This window comes from Simochromis diagramma, unplaced genomic scaffold, assembly GCF_900408965.1.
Source record: "Simochromis diagramma unplaced genomic scaffold, fSimDia1.1 OVJJ01000026.1, whole genome shotgun sequence".
Taxonomy (NCBI): Eukaryota; Metazoa; Chordata; class Actinopteri; order Cichliformes; family Cichlidae; genus Simochromis; species Simochromis diagramma.
In genome coordinates, this window is record NW_024386985.1 from 2697672 (window position 1) to 2718390 (window position 20719).

At 38.2% G+C, this 20719-nt stretch overlaps 3 protein-coding genes across 3 annotated transcripts; all 3 read right to left on the reverse strand.

Annotated features, from left to right (window-relative positions):
• Window positions 1-832: 832 nt before the first annotated feature.
• On the reverse strand, window positions 833-4160 carry dr1 (down-regulator of transcription 1). The gene is made up of 3 exons (XM_040039990.1): window positions 3206-4160; window positions 2918-3081; window positions 833-2037 (listed from the first exon to the last, which is right to left on the reverse strand). The coding sequence occupies exons 1-3, from the start codon at window positions 3423-3425 to the stop codon at window positions 1891-1893; spliced, it is 531 nt and encodes a 176-aa protein (XP_039895924.1). The 5' UTR covers window positions 3426-4160; the 3' UTR covers window positions 833-1890.
• Window positions 4161-5764: 1604 nt separating this feature from the next.
• zgc:109982 (uncharacterized protein LOC553564 homolog) lies at window positions 5765-8383 on the reverse strand. The gene is made up of 6 exons (XM_040039989.1): window positions 8115-8383; window positions 7183-7344; window positions 6905-7084; window positions 6735-6828; window positions 6179-6362; window positions 5765-6094 (listed from the first exon to the last, which is right to left on the reverse strand). Exons 1-6 carry the CDS (start codon window positions 8209-8211, stop codon window positions 5864-5866), a joined length of 948 nt encoding a protein of 315 aa, XP_039895923.1. The 5' UTR covers window positions 8212-8383; the 3' UTR covers window positions 5765-5863.
• Window positions 8384-9634: 1251 nt separating this feature from the next.
• Window positions 9635-20178, reverse strand: scinla (scinderin like a). Its single transcript, XM_040039987.1, has 17 exons — window positions 20049-20178; window positions 19004-19196; window positions 18749-18903; window positions 16243-16404; window positions 15978-16127; window positions 15777-15863; window positions 14572-14704; window positions 13583-13671; window positions 13263-13475; window positions 13052-13185; window positions 12154-12244; window positions 11405-11575; window positions 11133-11307; window positions 10938-11053; window positions 10720-10797; window positions 10565-10625; window positions 9635-10001 (listed from the first exon to the last, which is right to left on the reverse strand). The coding sequence occupies exons 2-17, from the start codon at window positions 19179-19181 to the stop codon at window positions 9856-9858; spliced, it is 2139 nt and encodes a 712-aa protein (XP_039895921.1). The 5' UTR covers window positions 19182-19196; window positions 20049-20178; the 3' UTR covers window positions 9635-9855.
• Window positions 20179-20719: the final 541 nt, after the last annotated feature.

Below are 20719 nucleotides of genomic sequence, written 5' to 3' on the forward strand. Positions count from 1 at the left end.
TAAAAACTTCAATATAGAGCCCACGACCTATGCTGTAACATCTAGCATGTAGTTCTTCTGATTTCGGGGTGTAATTACCAGTACTTAAAATTACTTACTGGTTCCTAAAGATAATTAAAATATATGTAAATGAAAGTGAAAAAAGTGAGACAAATTATAATAATGATTTTTGGCAGACATGCCTGTACACCACAACACCAAATCCAGCTTGATTTATTTATTTATTCTATAAAATACTGGTAATTTAGTTCCATTTCTAAAAATTAAATGATACTTTGAACGAAAAATAAAAATAAGGAACTTGGTACAAATTTGAAAACAGTGAGGAAATCATTGAGAACATTAAAGGAATGTCGCCAGCTTTCATTGGCTGGCTGAGTAGAATCTGCGGTGCAATAACATACAAGCCCATCTAAATGCACATAACAAAGATTGAATAAGATAAATTACTCCAAATAATTATTAGAAAACATTATTATTTGCAAATAAATTTAAAAATATGTTAAAAAAAATCATCTACTTACATATCAATGCTCCAACCAAGATGGAAAACATTTGGAATAATAAAATGAAGAAAACAAATAAAACCAACTTTTTAGTGCTCATCTTCTCTATGATCGCTCCTGCCATTTGTAAGAAATATTTTGGGTAAAAAAAAATATAAAAAGAAAGTGTTGTCCAGACAAGCCAAGTGCTCCACTGAAGCTCATCTACCTGCTCACACACATCTGACTCTCATATGGGATACACCAGACATCAGGCTCAAACAGAGCGTGTGCAGAAGGGACAGGAGGTGGAATCATTAGGCATTAAAAAGATCAGAGAACACTGGTCTATAAAACATGATTCCTTTATTGCTTAAAGAATACAACTTTGTAGTATAGGCAAGTGAATGTGTATCACAACTAGGTTACTTATCTTTACACTGAGGATTGACCACAGTCACAATGCAAATGTTTGATACTGCACCCAAGGAAAAGGGAAATAACAAATCTGGCCTCGATATCAAAGCGTCTTACAAAGTTATAGGTTAATAATATTTAACATTATTCACACTGATCTGGAGTCAGCAATGAGAATCACAGTAGCACCTACACCTTAAAAAGAAAACAAAACACAAACTCTGGGCTGTTAGTCTATCTTTGGTTCTATCAGACAAAAATATTCAGTTTTTCAAAGGTGCAGCTAAGAACCAATACTGTGTGTAGTTCAAGGTAGAAAGGAAACAACATAATGTTTCTGAATAAGCTAAAACAAAAATGTATTTTTCATTATCTAATAGTACAATTTCAATATTCACTCCCCCTCAATCCTTCCACTGTCGAACAAATAACTCCACAGAGGGGTAAAGAAAACCCTTTTTGACAAAATGGCAAAGACAAGAGAAGAGGAATTAGATGCTCTGGAGTCGTCAGGAGCGATTCGTCTACACCACTGATTGTTATCTAGCACTATGGTTGACATAAACAAGCTAGTTGGTGCAGTACCTGAAAGAGCAAACACCTGCTGCACCATTACCAAACTTCAATGAAATGTGCCTTCAGTGCATCCACAGTACATCCAGAAATCTACAAATTACTCACAACATAACATCAAGACATAATTAAACGGAAGTAACTTAAAAAAAGGGGGGGCGGAGGGGGGGGGGAGAATCCAAATTTTATTAACAGCTTTTCAAACCAAACAAATTTCAGGTTCTGGTATCATCATGTTGACATCCCCCTCCAACTCCATCTCCACTGTCGATACCAAATGTGCATTTTCCTTGTGTCACTGATGTGCACCAGCGGTCAAACACATCTCAAGTCTCTGTCAACAACAGCACTGGGAGGTTTGCCCGCCAACACTGTCCCAGGAAGGGATTCGGACAAGCTGAACGGTATCCTGGGATCATATGTCATCCTCTTCGTCTTCATCCTGAGAGGAACCGGCCTGTTGGGCAGCAGTGGCAGATGCTGCCGCCATCTGTGCCTGCTGGGCGGCCTGCTGCATCTGCAACCATTCCTGCTGAGCGAGTTCTGCCTGCTGCTGTCGCGCCTTCACAAACACATGAGAGGCATGAAACAGGCGAAGGTGAATGAGGATTATATCAGGCAATTAGAGAAGCTCATGGTGGTGATATCTGATGTCTAATTAGAACTTGAATATTTTAAGACACATTCGTTTTATATGTCACTATAGCACTGAACATTGAAAAAAATGAAAATAAAGTTTCTGCAACATATTACTATCGCTGAATTATACTTGCTTATACTTGTTTCTAGAAAGGGATTGAGTTAATAATTAGCAAAGTACTGCTGAAAGTTAACTAAATGGATCTGTCATGCATTACTGAACAGTATAGTGCAAATAATGTGCCTCAAGTGGTTATGTGTAACAGCCACTCAGCACACAGATGATTTAAATCGGACATGGCTTTGTTGTATTTCTCCCTAAAGGTTTACTCATTTCCTAAGGAACTTAGCCCAAAACAAAAGACCAATCACAAAAGACCTACTTCAGAAAAACTCAGATCTCTACATAATGTGAAGTTCTGGTCCAATAATTTTGTTTATTATAACATTTCTGAGCAATCATAGTTGTGCTGGTTTGTTTAATTATTTTTTAGAACACAGTGTGGCAGCAATAAATTCACATTTTCAATTCCACTGTTTTCGCGGACTCTGAAAGCAGCACAGAATGATTTCCTCTAGTCAGAACTTCAAAAACAGCTATGCTCAGTTCAGTGGCTGTTGGAAGCACCTGGACATTTTCTAACAGCTGCTTTTTATCATTTTATTATGTCTTTGCTGTTTTTAAACCTGATTTTTAAATGCCCCTCAGAGTTAGACTAAATGACCTGGTGTGGAAGTCAGTTCCCTGAGCTGAATTATGTGAATTTGTACTGTTTCTTGTGTCTCCTCTCTCAAAATCATACCTTTGCAAACAATTCCTGTTGTTGTCTGAGGAGCTCTTCTTCAGGGATGCCCAGGTTCTCCAGTCTCGAGCTGGCCTTCCTCCTCTTCAGAGCAACAGTTTTACACTCCTGCAGGACGTCTTTCACCTCCGTGATGTACGATGCGAAACCGAGGCTCTCGAGCGCTGCGGTGCGAAAGCAAGAGGCGAAAGTGTTTCAATCACTCTCTGTGGTTTAAGGCTCATTACATGGTGCTGCACACATACACACACACCTTTCAGAGTATAGGGAAAACAAAGCTGGACTCACCGTTGATGACATGCTCTGGGGAAATGGTTTTCTTCTCCGACTTGTTGCATATATCATTGGCTTCTGAGGATATGAGGTGGATGAACTCTGTGCAGCAGTTAACAACAAGCTCCCTGGCATCGTTGGCCACCCGTACGTTGGGGAGAGTTTCTTTAATCATTTTGTTGATAGCTGCTCTCGGGATGGTGAGGTCGTCGTCATTTCCAGAGGAAGAAGCCATCGTGGCAGTCGACGGGACAGAAACCAGGGAAAAAAGAAAGAGAAACTCCGATACTCGACGGAAGGAAACTGTTACGAGGCCTTCTCGGGTCGGCAGAATTAAAATATAACGGTCAGGTCAAGACAACGTCAACGCAGAGTTAAATGTCATATGGGAGAGTGACGTTCCTCCAAGTTAGCCGGCTAGCTTAGCTAGTAGCTAATAGTTGAAACAATTTCCGCAGAGTGGAGCCTTTGTGCGGAACGTGGTAGAAAAGAAACCGTTAGAAAACGCTAAAGCACATACACCATAAAAGAAGACAAAACGTTAATACTGTGTGGAAAGTGCTTAGCTAGCTAGCAGCCAGGCTAGCTAGTAGCTGTGGTCTCTGTCGCCAGAAAGCCGCCGCAACGCAAAAGACAAGTGAAAACGGAGAGCATGGCTACCGCTAGGCTAACAATGAAGTGCCTCCCGCATGGCTAAACAGTTAGCTGCATAGACACAGAAACGGGACACACGTGCCACAACACCGCCTGTTGTTCCACCCTGCATCGAGAGATGATTTGGACATTTTAGATAAGCAGAAACATGGTATCGATTCGTTTATACGTTTGAAATGTGGGCAACATTAGCTTAATTCAGTCCGGATGCAACGTCAAACAAAGAGCCGGATACCGTTCTTCTTCTTTGGTGTTTAAAGCCTGTCTGAATCGCATTGCTGTGGCCTTGTGGTATTTGTCGTCCATTACTGCCCTTAGAAGATATGTTTGGAGAATTAATACAGATGGTGGAAAAACATCGACATCAAAACAAATAAACTGAATATGTACTTTTTTACATTATCTATATATTTTGATGGTAGCTAATATTTCGTATACAGTCAGACGATCGAATCCCATATGCACCTCACATCCAAAACATAAAAGATGAGGCCAATCCATAGTTGATTGTGTGAGTTTTATATCCAGGTATGTTTTTACTACATTATCTTAAAAAAATGAAGCTGTTGCCAATCAGATGCTTTCCAGATGGTCTTGTGGTACCCATCTCCCGAATTTCACTTTTTTGTTTGTTTTTCATATTCACCATTCCATAATACCTGTTTCCATTGATCTTCAGTCCAGTTCAGCAATTTCTCCCTGTGTCCATAATTCCAGTGAAACCTCTTCTAATGAAGCTTCTGTTCATGGATCAACTGATAGTCTTTGCTGGATTTTTTTTGTATTAAGGACATGACTTCCAGAGACTTTTCATCTGCTGTACATAGTTTTTCCGACCTTCCACTTCTTCTTTTGTCCTCCACTCGTCCAGTTTTCTCAACAACAACAAAAAAAGCACACAGTGCCGCAATATGCCAGGTTTTCGCCTAATAGTTCAGTGGGATTTATATTGTTGGTGCAACAACACAAATTATGTGCTTTGGTGACAGGCTGCTAGTAACAAAGTGCCTAAAGACATCGTTTAGAATGGGTTCTTTGCTAAGCTGTCTGTTATGTGTTTACACAACACTGGTTCGTGTAGTGAACCAGTATCTTTGTACAGTACTGTATGTTACCCTCGTGTGGTAAACATAATTATCAAGAGCGTCTCTTTTAACCCTGTTATCTCCTCCCCGGAAGGGTACGTCTGATAACGTGTCTACTAATGCTTTTTCATGTATATTTTTCAGCACAAGCACAGATCTTGCTGAAACAAATTTGAGCCGCAGTCATTTATGGCCCTGTTTCTGCAATAATTATCTATTTTATTTTTGGACTTATCAGTGTTCAGCAGCATCCAGACTGGTTTCACAGGTGTTTGAATTTCCTGATAATTGTTTACTGCCATCTAGTGTCCATCAAGAGAATACCAGCTTTTATTTTATTATTTTCTTTTTATATTCTAACATGATCAATTTTCTAACCAAATCCTGTCAATATCCTACAAAAAATAAATGAATAAAAGTTTTCTCACATTAAAGTCCATGTGGCGCGAGGCTCAGAATTCAGCGGCTATATTCCAGATTAAGCCATGAGTAATTATGTTATGTAATCCAGCAGATTAAGATAAGATAAAATAACCTTTATTAGTCACACACAAGATTATGTAAGATATACATAATCTTCTGACACTGTAACAGAACCCATTAACAAAACAATGCTTTTAAAAAGACAAAAAGTTCATAAATTAGTCGTTATAACTCTGAACTACCTGATTTACTTTGATTTAATCTTGCTGTTCGTATAGCTTTGCTTGCTTCCCATATTACACAAGGCTCAAGGCCTTGTCAATTTAAGACAGTTATGCCACTTGAATACACCAGGGTGTGGTTTAAACCTGCAAGAGCTTACTGCCACGTATGAAAAGAGACTGCATTGTCATGGCATTTCATAGCTTTATTTATTTCAGGGAGGTAACACTGCTAGACAATAACAGCCAAATATGCCCATGTCACAAAAATATCAAAGATATGACATGATTCAGTTGCTCTTCTCTAACTTAAAACTCTTTCGGCTTCTCCACTGCAAAAGCTTGATGAAGTTCAGGCTGGCCATGAAGACCTTGTCGTGTTCAAACACCATTTTGTAAAACGTTTCAATCGGGAGGTCACCATTTGGGTCAGCGTACTTGAGTGTGGTCATAGGGGTATAGAGAGTGTTTGTCTGGTGCCGGAAAGGGGGATTGTCCATGATGAGGATCTTGAGGGTGTGCTATGAAGAAAGATCATTCATAATATAGTTTATTGCTCTTGTAGTGCATTAAAGGTTAAAGGTGAAGTATTTGCCGAACGATACCTCTGCCACGTCCTCAGGAGTCTGTCCAAGGGTTTCAAAGATCTGTTTGTAGTTCTTTAAGTAGACATTTGTGAACATGTCAGCAGTCACTTTGTCTGCTTTGCTGAGATCAATCTTTAGGCCCTCGTCATAAACCTTACGCTCAAACTCGGTTATCACTGGACCTGGCTCTATCAGGCTGATGCTGAGGAAGAAACAGAAGAGAAGAACATTAAAAAATCTCTTGAAATAGGAAACTGAAATTCAGTGCACAACTGTGAAAGGTAATTAAATATTACTTTCATTATACAGGAAACTTTAGAAACCACACTAATATTCAGTTACCATTTGATACTGTGTTAGAACATGCCTAAACATCACAGTGTGCTGTGGTTCGCATATTTTCCTCCTAATGGTGCACAAAGTGCTAGGTGTTGTTGTTCAATATGACTTCACAAATATACCAGATGCAAGGGCTAGTTTTCAGGTAGTTACATTTTGGTTGCACTTTTTTTCTCTCACAAACATGCTAGTAAAAGATGAACAGGAATAAAACATTATAGACTTAGCATCTTACTTTAGACCAAACCTCAGGGCTTGTATCGCTAGGCTTTCACAAAAGCCTTCCAATGCAAACTTAGATGCTGCGTAGATATCGTTGAATAAAATCCCTGAAACAGGGAAAGAAGTTGTGAAGCAACTGTCTTAAAAAATGTTCTCATGATCAGCAGGTGAAGCAGCTCTTACCCTGAATCCCCATGACGCTGCTAATGACCACAATATGACCTTTTTTCCTTCTCTTCATGTCGGGCAGGATTTCCTTCATTAATCGCACAAGTCCAAAGAAGTTGGTGTCCATGACACTTTTCATCTCTTCAATAGACTGACACTCAATGGGTCCAATCAGACCCATCCCAGCATTACTTACTGTGAAATAAGGTCACACAGACACATATCATTTAAATTTCCACAGACGGTCGAAAAGCCAAATTAATACTGTTTCGAAGCAAATGGTAGGAGCTTACTGAGAATGTCTACCCTGCGCTCAGGCAGACTGTCCACGCAGGCTTTGATGGAAGCCTCGTCACATACGTCCAGCTGCTTGATCTCCAAGGTCCGGCCCAGGGTCCGACCTGCTGCCTCAACCAGAGGCTCAGCCTTACTCAGATTTCTCATGGTGGCATAGACTACAACAACAAAAACTCATCTGAAGCTGTTGTATTTTTATTCAGTTTAGAACTGAAATTAAAATTTTACATTACATTTGAGAAACTATCACAAAAATTATCTCCACCAGGAGCAGCAAATGTGGATTTTTCTCAGATTTCAACTTTCAGGTGTTGCCTGTTACATCAGTACGACATGGTTACTAGTTACTCAGGGTAATCAACAGACCAGGAGGACCATTTCTTCCATAAAACATGTTTAAGATAAAAACTGTTGATGGTGAGCTGTATGGATTGTTTCTGGAACCAGTGTTAAAAAAAAAAAGAACTTGTCAATATTTTGTTTGTAGAAGAAACCCATCACATATTGATAATGTACATAATGTGAATTTTATCAAGTTAATATCCTTCTAGTGAATGGTTTCAAACTGGTATCACATTTGCACAGTTAACTTTAATGAATAGTCTGCAAAGTGTTAATAGTAGAAATTCTTGAGCCAGACACAGCAGCCATGTAAAGTTCAAGTTCAAGTACATGTGAGATGGTAATATTTTTAAAACATCCTACACACTTCCAAAAAATTCAAAAGGAAAACACATTTTTACACCATTATGTGCTAGTTTTTTTTCACATAGTTCCTCTAATTTCTCTCATTTGAAGCATTTTCAATCACAATTTAAATACATTATATTTTTCTTTGATTCCCTTTGATCCCTCCACACCTGACACAGAGTTTTGAAATGTAGTCAACAACCCCAGCTATCTTAGAAAAAGTCTGTTAAAAAGTTACCCATGAACCTCTTCTTCTCATCTTTTGCAATATGGACAGCCAATGCGAGGCCAATCCCAGAGGAGCAGCCGGTGATGAGTACCACCTTCTGGTTCATCGTGCCTGGTTAGTGCTTTTCTTGCAGCTCCAGCAGTAGAGAATAAAACGGGAACAAAAGAGGAGAGGCAACAGACCACATGCGGGCGCTTTTAAAGCCCCTTCCTTAATCAGAGGTTTACAACTCAGCAAAAAGCTGTGTGCACGTGGTCTGAAGATTAGTATCATTCGTGGCATTCATATGGTGCCGCTACATGGTGAGGATTTAGGCTAATGATAAGTCCAGTTGTAATATCAAGAAAATATCAGACCTATAAGCAAAGTGCATCATCTTATTTAAATAAAATAAAATACAATCAGACAATGGTGAAATATTTTATTTAAATTTGGAATTTCCCACAAATTGTTTTGCAACAAAGACAGCAAAAGGTAAGTTCTTTGTAAAAATACGGAGAAGTTAATTTGTGGTTTTTAAAAGAATCTATTTAAAACACAGTTTTCAAAATAATTTTGAGTAAATTGTAAGACCACACTTAATCTAGACAATGTAGTGGGTTGGGTTTTTTTTTAAAGTAGATGTAAAGTAGATGAAAAAAAAACATTCATTGCTGTAGCAAATAAAACTTTCTCAACATTGTATTTTTTTTTTTACTGTGGGCTGTGAATTATTAAATTCAGTTTTTTTAAATATGTACCCTACTGCTCAAAGTTTTGAGATAAAAAATAATTTTTGAAAATTAAAGTCAAGTTGATGAGAAATGCTATTAATATTTAACATGAACATTGTTTTTTTTTTAATATCTATGCTGACACACACACAGGCCCGTTTTCACCAACTGCCATTCATCTGTTGTAATAGCACGCTGAGTCACCTAAAGCAAGTCTATCCCATTAAATTCATTAATCATTCAATTACAATCATCTCAGCACATCTAAAGTTTGTGAAGCTGAGTCAGTGAGTTTGGTTATAGTCTCAAGTAAACAAAACAAAAAAATAACGTGTACTGCTTTTACAAAACAGGAATAAGTGGCTCTGACTGAAAACTAGAGAGCACAACTGAGTAGGACAGCTAAATCAGAAACCTTTTGGTTCCAAAACAGACACCTCACAGGTCCTTAAATGACAGATTCATTAAATGATATCTCCAAGAGCCAAATTTTGTTGGTTTGTCATGAGAATACCTAAAGCTGCTGTATGAAAATTTCAGTTATCTGGTCATTTTCTCCTATAGCCTCAAACAGCCTTCATTTATTAGAAAAACTTTAAGATGATACATTTTCTTTGGGTTACACATGTTGCTGGAACACAGCACTGACAGCTGCTGAAAAGAGCCTGAATGCACTTATGTAGATATTGCCTTAAATTAATCATTACTTCTCTTCTATAACATTTATGAACATTTTAATGTTATTTTGTGTAAAAGCCAATGTACTTTTCTTTTCTTAAACAGTAGCTTGACTATATATATATATATATATATATATTTTTTTTTTTTTTACTCTGAAAAAATGGGTTGGAAATCGGATGGGTTACATTTTAACCTGCACCACAGCTTCAAGCACATATTTGCATCTGCACTTCACCTGCAGAGAAGTTCCATCTTAGGTGCCAATTTATGCTTTAAGGTCAACAAAAAATGGCAAACATCAAAACTATCCAGATTTTTCAGAGATGCTTAAAATATGCGTTTATTCCAATTTAATTCTACTGGGCATAAAGATTTTGGGACCACATCTTTGGGTCCCAAGCTTGGAACCATCCGGTGAAGGACGGGATCTCTTCCCCCTGCTTAAGGATGGTGATGGGGGTACCACGGCGGCCAGAGGGGTCTGAATCCACATATTGTTTGGCTGAAAGGAAAGCAGGATGTATTTGTGAACTGAGGTCTCTTCTGTACAGTAGGCTTAAAGGGCCATTCACTATAACCACATTCAAATTGGAGCTAAAATTATAGGAAGAGTGGTAAATTTAGAAATGAATGTAAAATAATATTATTTAATATTCTTTAAAATTATTCAGTCATAAATTTGCAAGATTAAAATCTTAAATGTCCAGCAAAAATATTTTATTCTCTGAGAATAAATCAACAAATTTACAAACAACATAATATGAGAAAAAACAGTCTTAAATTTCTGAGATTATGGTCAAATTTTTGAGAAAATAAATTTGTAAATTAATAATCTCAAATATTAATCTAAAGAAATTGTTTTTAGGTAAATTTGGTCATTTCCTTACTCATAAATTTACAATAGTTATCTCAAATAAAATATATTTGCTATCAGAATTAATATCTATAATTCAAGCCTTATTTTCTGGGAAAATGATTCCCTCTATATATGTTTTTATTCTCCCTGAATTGACCCTGTTGCTGTATTTCTGTAATTCCTTCTCATGTCTAATAGTTTTCTCTTACCCATCTTAGGTGATTCAAGTTTCTCCGTTTCATTTGCTTCGTTTCCAATCCAAACAAAGATCTGATGGGAACAGTAATCAAAGAGCTCAAGGATCAAAAGGAGGAAAACATCAACTAGCTACAACTCGAGTCTTTCATCAAAAGTGCTTTTATACCTGATCCCATGTGTCCAGAATCATGACATCATCAGTGGCCAGATCGATCTGTGAGAAGTCCCCGGGAACTTCCTCAACCTGAAAATTGATCAGCACACAATTACAAAGTGGCCATTTAAAAATTGTTAAACTAGTTGGTAAGAAAACAATATAACTGTTTATATAAATATAACTACTTACATTTAAAAAATCTGATTGATGAACACTTGAATACTCACTGTTAGCCTGCCAGTTTTGTTTGAACATCCAAACAGTCGTGGTTGTCGGACCACTCCCTGAAGGGCCTTGGACATCTGGTATTCTTTCTTACCACCCAGAGCAGCCCAGAAAACAGCTGGAAACAAGGAGAAAAGGACCGTTTTCTACTGGGGACATCTCACAAATACTACTTTGTGGAAATCAAAGCTCTTTACCTGGCTCCTGTGTCTCCTCCACCCCAGTAGCAGTTCCTCCAAGGAGGCTGGCAACATAGTTAGCTGCAGCCATCTCATCTGAACTTGCACCCTTTCCCTTCCACAGGAAAAGGCAATCAGGAGTCTTCAGCACAAACACATCATTGGTGTTCAGAGAGGATGCAGTGGGCTCCACCTGTGTGGGTGTGACAGAAAGATAGGGAGGAGTGGTGGCATCTGTTCATTATAAAGAACCAGTTTATTAACATTCAGGTGTAAAAAATGAGGCTGACCTCAACAGCTCGTGTGGTATTGTTGCCACTCTTGCGGATATGAAAGAGCCGTGTGCTGCTTGGCTTAGTCTCGCCACACTTGCGGGATGTCCCACCCTGATGGATGACCATGGGCTTGTCCTTAAACAAGCTCACAAGATGGGGGGGTTCTTTACCTTGAGTGACCCGAACCTGCGGAGATACAGCCACACAGTCATTAAAATTGATGAGGAGACTGATCCCAGACTTACCTCTAAGTACAGCTGGGAGCTGGTTAATAGGAGCTCAGGGTAAAGACTGAAAACAGGGGACAGCAGTTCCTCTGTATGAAGGTTAAAAACATCAACCTACCTCTTCTTCTCCAGTTTGTATACTAAGCTAACAGCTGCAAGATGCCAAGGAGGTCATGTTTTTGGTAGTGTCTGCATGCATGTCATCGTGTCAGTTTGTAAACACAATAGCTCAAACATTTTTGAATGAATTCTGATAACATTTTGTAGGTGTGTTGAGTGGGGTCATGTTAACACTCCATTAAAATCTGGTTTAAATCCACCAAAGTCTTCAAGGTCAACTTAATGATTTGTTGGTTGAAAATGGAAAAAAAGTCTGTTAATGTGAATGATTTTGCAAGTGTGTTGTGTATTTTATTGCTTTTTGTTCATAATATAAAAGATGGACTTGAGAGTTGCATCATTCCTTTCACTAACTGTTGCCAGGTACTTTTATTTCTTAACATTTTAACTCTTACTTGAAATCTGGAAAAATCTTACCTGTGTTGCTACTCCATACATGGAATCATCCAGCTTGACGGTGAGGAAGGCCGAAGCAGTCAGTTCATCCTGAGTGCATTTCTGCCCTTGCCTACAGCAAGCAAAATTAAGCACAATTAAATATGATATTCACAATTAAGGCATAAAAATAATGTTTCAAAAACTCTTGATTCTCTCAGCACCCTCACACAGCTTACAAAAACACTAAATACATAAACTGACTACCCACAATTATATTTTATTATTTTACCACAAGTTTAAGAAATCATTAATGTCGTTGTTTGTTTGTTTTTAATCACAATGTCATGAGATTTCAGCAGTACTATAACTGGTAACTGTTTTCATTCTGTGGCATCATCATATCAGACAGACAGAATGGATGTGATGAAATTTGTTACATTTGCATTCCACTCTCAGATTATATTAATATTGGCACTCATTTATTTCTAGAAACATTAAAACTGCTTTAGGCTGATTCAGAAGGGGTCGCCATAGCAACCTCAAAGGGGATTGTGTCTCCTCCCAGGATTTTAGAATCATTAATGGGTCAATGTGTATAAACCCTGCCTAACATGCCTGCAACTGAACAATCCCACCAGCTTTGATCACTTTCATTTATTGGTTCATCTACGAATTCTGCATCATATTAAAGAGTGCTTGAAGATAAAGCAAAATTTCTCTATATCAAACCCAAACCCTTCATGAATAAAAATCTTGTTACAAAGACCAGTATGCTCTACAACTCAGTGGCTTTACTTCTGTGTGTGTTGTGTCACAAGTTCATATCATGCTTACATTTTTCATTCACCTAAACAGAGAAAGTGAGTACCAAGCCAGGAATCTTTGCCTTGTACCCCTTAAAAGACCAATTCTGCCACATTGAGCATGTTTTACGCACCAGGTGTAAATGATGTGCTTCTCTCTGCCTCCACTGTTGTAAGAGTACAGCACCAAGTAACAGTCACCTCCAAAGAACTGTCCATAGGTGGATTTGTCCACTGCTACCTTATCGCCTCCTTCCACACGCCAAATCTGCAGACATCCACCAATGTTGCATTTACTTATTAATTTTTAAAATAAATAAAACACTGTCAAGCTGGTTACTGTACCTGAACTTTCCCAGAGCCATCATCAACCACGCCATACTGGGCAGCCATGGCGGGGTTGTTGTGGAGATTGGATGGGTCGAAGGGAATCTGCTCCACCTTGGCAATACGACCAACTGTGTGGGTCTGCCCTGGGCCTGTGATATTCCCTTCAAACCATTTGAAGAAGAACTGCTTAAACATGGTGGGCTCACTCCCTGCTGGCACTATCAGGACCTGCACATGACATAATAAACAACGAAAAACACGTTAAGTCATAAACACAATGAGACAGCAGAAGGATGAAGTTCTGGCAGCAGATGATCACTACATGCTAACATTACCTGAGTTTTACTGGAGTAATTTTTGTCTGCGATAAACTTGTCAGCAGCAGCCTTCGCTGCTTTGCGCTCCTCTTTGCTTGCTTTCTGTCCTGCAGATTAAAGTTTGGTACAGAGATCAGAGAGGTTAAACTGGTCAAATCAAAGTCAATGACTCATGTATGTTTAACAGTAGAAACCATCAAATGGTTCATTATGAGTCTTTTAAAAATTGTGTAACTCTGTTAAAATAAATCTACATCATTACATATTTCATGATTTTTTTTCCTATAAAGGGCTTGTTTATCAAACAGGAAATTTGGGGGTCTGTAGGAAAAAGCTTTATGACCACATATACCTAGAACCACATATTTCCATATGAAAGCTGCTCAGTGACAGAGGGGGTATAGCTCAGTGGTAGAGCGTTTGACTGCAGATCAACAGGTCCCCAGTTCAAATCTGGGTGCTCCCTGTTCATTTAAAAGTCATTATTGCAATATGATAACTTTAAGTGTTATCCGTTTATAGTAATTAATATATTTAAAATTTATGTTTTTTGTAGACAGCTATGAGGTCAGTTATGAAATATCACCAATGAGTTGTTTGATCTGTTTCACAGTGAGCTCAAATTCAGTTTTAGCGTTTCCTAATAACAGTCTTATTCTATAATTATTTGTTGTACCTTTTTGTTTATTAGTTTATTCTAATACACATTTTATCTGTACAATCCATACTGATCCGTATGTAAAAATTAATATTAATTATATTTCTTATTTGATGACAACTAATCTTCAAAAAATGGGAAATTTTTTTCCCCAATATTGCTGTTGCAGGATGGGGTCAAACTGACACCCACTGACAGTACTTGGAGTTTAAAATTCTTCTAGGTTCTAGCGTTAAACAAAGAGTTTAACGCTAAAGAGAGTTAGTAACAACTTACTCCAATGAGCAGAGACTTGATTAATATAGTAGACGAGAAGTTGTAGAAATAAACAGATGTAAAAGCTTAATACCTTTCCAGACAAATATATTATTATTCAATCCATTGTCCAAGATGTAGCAATCATTCTGGTTGAGCATATCTTGTTTGAATGGGTTTTTATCAGCCACCAAAGATGTCTTCATGGCACCAGCAGCATCAGAAATCTAGACAGCAGAGAGATCAGAGCATCTGTATTTGTCATCTGAATGTCTTATTTACAAGGATCATGTCAAGGGACCATACACTATGGTTGAAAGTCTGACAGAGTCTTAAATAATCTCTCATATTTTCATCTAAACCTTGAAATGATCCCATAGTGTTAAATTACAGAAACCTATACACAATCCACACAGGAAGGAATGAAGAAAATCAAACATTTAAGTTTTTCCTCTATTGTTAGCTAGATCAGATTCATCAGAAGCACATTGTATAGTGGCATTAACTATGCTTGACTGCCTTGTGTACAAAGCAATACACAACGCAGGTAGGATTTCCACTGAAGCAGCATTCAGATAAAACTGTATTACAAAGAACAGTTGAAACGTTTTAATTGATTCATTAGAGGCATGTTGAGGGAAATCACCTTGCAGCCACTGCACCTCTTTTCAGCACAGTGAAATCAAACTCAGCATCAACTCTGCACTTGAATGAGGGCTTCAGTTTTAATGGGCTTTTCCATGACAATATGAAGAATCTGTGGAAATTGTAGCATCAACCACAATCGCGCAGACTACAGGTAAGAGAGAATGCAATCAGCAAAAGTCTTGCCAGCAGAAGGCTGTGCAGGGGAGATCTCAGTGCATGGATGGATAGCATCAGGGGTAATAAGAAACCCACCATCATTTATTAACCTATACTGTGCTAAACACTTAAGATGGGCTGAGATCTTTAAGAGCATTTCTTCCTCAATCACCTGATCTCAACTCCACTGGATGTATTTTGGGCACATGAAGACTGAGAAACCCCCGAGGCTCTTTAAAACACAATGGCAGGATAACATGGATAATCAGGTGTTACAAAGATTTATAGCGTCCATGGAGCTTGAGGGCTGCAAAACTGGAGCAAATCAAATTCGTGGACATTTTTTTTAGAAATAGAACTTCTGATTTAAGCTGTTCAGCCAACATGAAATTTTGCAATAGAAATGCCTTTTACTGGACTAAAAATGAATACAAGTAGAAGTTTTTTCACTGCTGCTCCTTGACTTTTTGGGCTTCTCTGTATGTGTGTATTTACCAGATAAAGTGACGCCTTGTTCCTGTTTGTCTTTTCAACATCTGTATCACTGCCTCCTGGTGCGAGATCAGGCTTGGGTCCAAGTACCTATAATGAATACAACATTGTACTTAACATCCTCTCTAGCCACCAAATGAGACAAATAACTTATTTGTTACAGTCACAATGATTCTAAACAAGGAGGAAGTCACTAAAACTTACCTTTGTCACAGCTTCTGGCTCTTTACCTTCATCAATTGTATGGACTTCACCGCGGCCATTTCGCTCATTATCACGAATATCTCGGGCCATCTGAGTGGTTTTGAGCTTCTCAAAGTGATTTGCTTCACTGCCAAACCAGCAGTAAATGTTCTATTAATTCACAGAGAAGATGCAAAGAAAAGAAGAAGTAAATAAGGTTGAGATGACAAAACGCAACATCTAAACTCTGTACTATCTCTGTAAAACATTTTAAATTGTAGATCACCTTTCCCAGATCAATGATGAAGGAGTCTCCTTTGTTAAAGCTTTGCCAGGACAGATCCTCCTCAGTTGCTCTGACTGGTCGACGACCTTTCAAGTGCAGCAGGCGTTTGACATCTACGTCATTGGTTACCACATGTTTAAAGCCTGAGGCAACTCCACCTTTCTGTGTTAAAAAGAAATCTGAGTTATGCTCTGTGTAAGTGATCTAAGCGCATAAGTTATGTTTTTGGTAGCGTACCGTATAAAGTACCATATAAAGATTTAAAATATTGTGTCACATCTGACCCCTGACCTCTCCTGCAAGGCCAATAGATTGATAGGAAGCCAAAGTGATACTAATGCTAAATACAGCTTTTTAAATCTATTTCTTACTGACATTTTTCTCCCTCCTGGACCTCTGACCTGTTCTTCAAGGTCAAACTTTAATAAAAATGTATTTTATCTTTAAAATAGTACTTAAAATTCTACTATATTTGTACTGGCAAAAGTAAATGACACTGGTATACTGGGATCTAAATATCACATTATAGTTTCCATCCAAGTAGCATGTCTTCTTTGACCTGTGTCCTCACTTTTAAATTTTAGATCTGCCTTTCTTTCAAGCTGACTGAAAAACATGTTATATCTTTAAAGAAAGTACTGTCAGTAGAAAGAAGATGACCTGCCTAGTTAGTTAGAAATAGACTGTAGTATAATATAATATAATAAGCTAAAGTTATTCATGTCCACTTATTTACAAATCAATAGCTTTTATCCATTACCCACTCCTGTATAATCTTTTAGTAATCAAGGTACCCTTAACTGATATACAAAATACAGCACAGTGAGCTGCTTATAGAGGAGGTCTGTGCTTTCGGAGTGCTTTTTATATGAACGTTTTAGAAAGCTGACACCGCTGTTATGTCTGTAGTTGCTCTAGTTGCAAGAATTCACTTCTTTAAAGTCAACATAATCTCTAAAGATCACGCCTACTCGTTTGTTTACACTGTGCACAAAATGTCAGCAAATCCTACCGCTGACTGGAAAAAGACATAAATAGAGCAGGTATGGCAAACCTGACAGACAACTAGCTTTGTTTCTAGGAAGTCAGTTCCTAGAAACAGTCCAGCACATAAATACACAGTATGCTAAACATAAAAAAGTATGTAGTCTTTGATTCTGAAAAGTGAAGCAAATGCAGGTGCTTTGAATTGTCATGATGATTGAAAACACAAGTTTCCGTGCCATTTTCATTCCAATAAGCACTGTTTTTATTCATATCTCAATAGTTTAAGTAGCACAATAGTTGGACCTTTTTTCGCTCTCTGTTTTTATTTTATATACTAGTCCTTTAGTTCTTAACACAGTTTCATAACCCAGTGCTAAGAGGCAGAAAAACTAGTTCGTAACCAGGATTTCCCCGCTTTGAATGAACAGGTGGTGTAAAAATGCAGGGAATCTTCTTTATTGAATTCCACCATCCATTTAGTTCTGGTCCTCTAGTTATCATACTTATACAGGATGATCATCAATGTGCAATAAAGTAATAATTTCTTAAAAATAGTTCTAAACCCAGTATTACTTCTCGTGACAGCTTTGGCTATGGTAGATAGGGGTTTAGCTGCATAAACATGTGGCTGACAAATATGCACGAATGATATGAAGCAATCATGATAACATCGAGCATTATCTCAAACAGCTGTTTTCAGGTCGTAGCAGGTCGTAGCAATTACTAAGGCAGTTCTAATGCTGGAGATTGATCAGTGAGTCTAAGGACCCTGTTAAAACTGTGAACACATAAAAAAGAAGTAAATACAGAATTAAAAGATGGTGCCTTAATCATTTAAATGGTTTATGCTCATATATTACATTTCAAGGAAACCCAGGTGTTCACCAAACTTCTCAAACCTGAGGCTTATAGAATGTGTTCTTTAGAATAGACAGCATGACACCATAATATTCAACATAATATTTTAGGTCTCCCTGACTATCTAAATGTTTTTAGACTCAAATTCTCATAATATAAAGAATGATTTCAGACTCTTGTATGTCGCCATGTTTTGCCTCTCCTTTTCCAGGAATTGTGAAAGGGAAAAATTCTTTTGGGCCAGTGTGTATCACATGATAAACAGAGAAGGTGTTATAACATGCCTCGAATCCTGCACACAGTGACTATACTCCTCTGCTTGTCCTGAAAAGACCTGCTCATGTCTAACAGGGGGAAAAAACCCCTGTTTAAAGGACAAATTCAAGGAAGAATGATCATTCCTTTTCCTATGACAAACAAGAGCAAGGTCCCAGTCAGACTAGTCGCTCATTTTGGAGTCGCGTGGGTGGTGAATTATGACTTTTTAGAGCTGTTTCCTTGCCTGAAGCTGTAACAGTATATTTACAGAGTTGACAGACATCCAATAAACTGTCACAAAGTCACAGTCATGGTTTGGTAGCTTAGACTCACAACTTTTACCTTTCTGAGGCAAACAAATTCAAATGACTTATACCACCATAAGTACGCATGCAAATTTCACCTTGTATTTGATGCCAGACTTGAAGTAGCCCAGGAAGGTGGTTGACTCTTGGTTTTGAAATTCATTGTACTGGATTGCAGCTCCTTGCAGGTGGTCATCCAGCTGAGTTATGAAAATGGCAGCTGCCCCACTCTCATCCTGGGAAGCTTCATCGCCTAAGATAAAAAGGATGGTAAATAAACAGTGTGGAAAATAAAACAGAACATTGACAGGGAGGGAATTTAGCTATTAGGTTGTCAGCAGAGAATCCAATACCAATCCATGAATGAACATTGTATGAGGGAGCCTTGGTGGTGTAAAGCAAGATGTAAGCATCTCCGGTGAAGAAGTCTCCATAGAGTGCAGGGGGAACAGGTTTCAGATCCATGTTCTCCACCCGCCACACCTGCAGGCCAGGCTTCTTCCCTGCAGTCGCAAACTCTTTGTGTGCCATCGTGATGATGAGGACCTGAAAGGTGATTTGTCTTCATTAAAATCTTCAGGTCACAGCAAGGCCAACAGCTACCATTATATGACTTTTGGTTGGCAAAAAAAAAAGCAATTTTCACATCATTCTCTGACAATTTAGAGACTCAGCAATGAAAATAATCGATTGTTGGAGCCCCAGTTTTATATATAAATAGATATAAAATCTGCCTTCATACTGAAAGCTGCTGATCCCCACTTTCTTTTAAAGCCATCTGTAGTTCACATCACAACATTTTATATTACTATTTCAGTTACTTTTCATTGAATCCATGTTTGTTAAGAATGCAATTTTCAAGAACTTTTCTGCAGTATCTGTTATTTAACCTGTAACGCAGGTGCTTGCGCTGCTTAATTAAGCTGCGGTCGGTACGCATATCACAAGGTGTGTCTGCTCTCAGTGGCAAACTATGTTGTGGGGGAACGAAGAGCCGCTCCCAACAAGCAACCACAAAAGCAGACATTTGTAGGTTATCTTCTGCCTGTATAATACGGTACTACTACCTTGTGCAGTTTTCTACCCAACCATGTAAAATATGGACACAAGGAAAAATGCAATAAACAACAGTTTATCGACGAAATTTATATTAAAAGCTTAACCAGTAAGAAGATAAGCACGTTTATTCACGCATTCTCTCTTTATCCTCAACGTAACTAGTTACAGACACTGAAAATAGTTTTTAGTTTGACTTCCTTAATGCAAAATGAGGAAGAGCTTTTCTAGAGTAACATACTTCAGCATTGTAAGCATCGCTTTATAAATGCTGTGTGAAAGGCTAACTGCCAGCGAGTTATTAGCATTCGTTCTGCAGCACATAAGAAAACTTTATATTACCTGGTATAGACCGTAGACAGATGTTGGGTGTTAAGAAGATGCGCTGCTGCTCTTCCAGTTCTCCGCCCTGGTTTCCTGAGCTGTCCTCTGCTATATAGGCTGGACAAACATCCGCGTTGAGAGAGGCGTGTCAGTTCGCCCATCCCAGAACAGCGGGTGATGGAAAACAACGCCCTTGAGTTGGTTTAGTTGTTTGGAATGCTTTTTTTTTTTTTTCGTCTTGAAAGCCCAGTATGCAGGTCAGTTCCGTATTCCCCCTTCCCTATTTCGATTAAATTGGAGCGGTGGATTTCTACCAAATTCTGCCGAATTTCATTTTTTATGTTATTATCTATGTATTATTTATGTATCTTACAGCTTTAGATGCTGAATACTATATAGTTTGTAAAGTGTCTGATTATAGCCCTGTTTTGGGCAGTGCTAAAAAAAGTTCCACCTCTTCCAACATTCGTGTCTGAATGTTCATGTACCAGCAATATTGGTTGTACAACACAACAAAAATAACTCAAACAAAGTCTCTCATTTTACTGGTGGGAGGGGGGGGGGGGGGTGTATTTATTTATTTTTAATGCAACACTTGAATGAGTGACATTTAGTTTTATGGAAGAGGGTGGTTTGACTGGAGCCACCTTTGATGAAGTCCATGCATTTATCCATAAAGTGTGTGCATT

Excerpts from the sequence above, each read along its gene's own strand:
- dr1 (XM_040039990.1), bottom strand. The coding sequence starts at position 3,425 with ATGGCTTCTTCCTCTGGAAATGACGACGACCTCACCATCCCGAGAGCA. Across the intron at positions 3,082-3,205 it reads CCCAGAGCATGTCATCAACG|CGCTCGAGAGCCTCGGTTTC; the intron begins GTGAGTCCAGCT and ends TTCGCACCGCAG. Across the intron at positions 2,038-2,917 it reads AACAGGAATTGTTTGCAAAG|GCGCGACAGCAGCAGGCAGA; the intron begins GTATGATTTTGA and ends GTGTTTGTGAAG.
- zgc:109982 (XM_040039989.1), bottom strand. The coding sequence starts at position 8,211 with ATGAACCAGAAGGTGGTACTCATCACCGGCTGCTCCTCTGGGATTGGC. Across the intron at positions 7,345-8,114 it reads TGAGAAGAAGAGGTTCATGG|TCTATGCCACCATGAGAAAT; the intron begins GTAACTTTTTAA and ends TTGTTGTTGTAG. Across the intron at positions 6,363-6,734 it reads GCCCTGAGGTTTGGTCTAAA|CATCAGCCTGATAGAGCCAG; the intron begins GTAAGATGCTAA and ends TTTCTTCCTCAG.
- scinla (XM_040039987.1), bottom strand. The coding sequence starts at position 19,181 with ATGGCACACAAAGAGTTTGCGACTGCAGGGAAGAAGCCTGGCCTGCAG. Across the intron at positions 18,904-19,003 it reads CAATGTTCATTCATGGATTG|GCGATGAAGCTTCCCAGGAT; the intron begins GTATTGGATTCT and ends TTTTTATCTTAG. Across the intron at positions 15,864-15,977 it reads AGCCAGAAGCTGTGACAAAG|GTACTTGGACCCAAGCCTGA; the intron begins GTAAGTTTTAGT and ends TATTCATTATAG.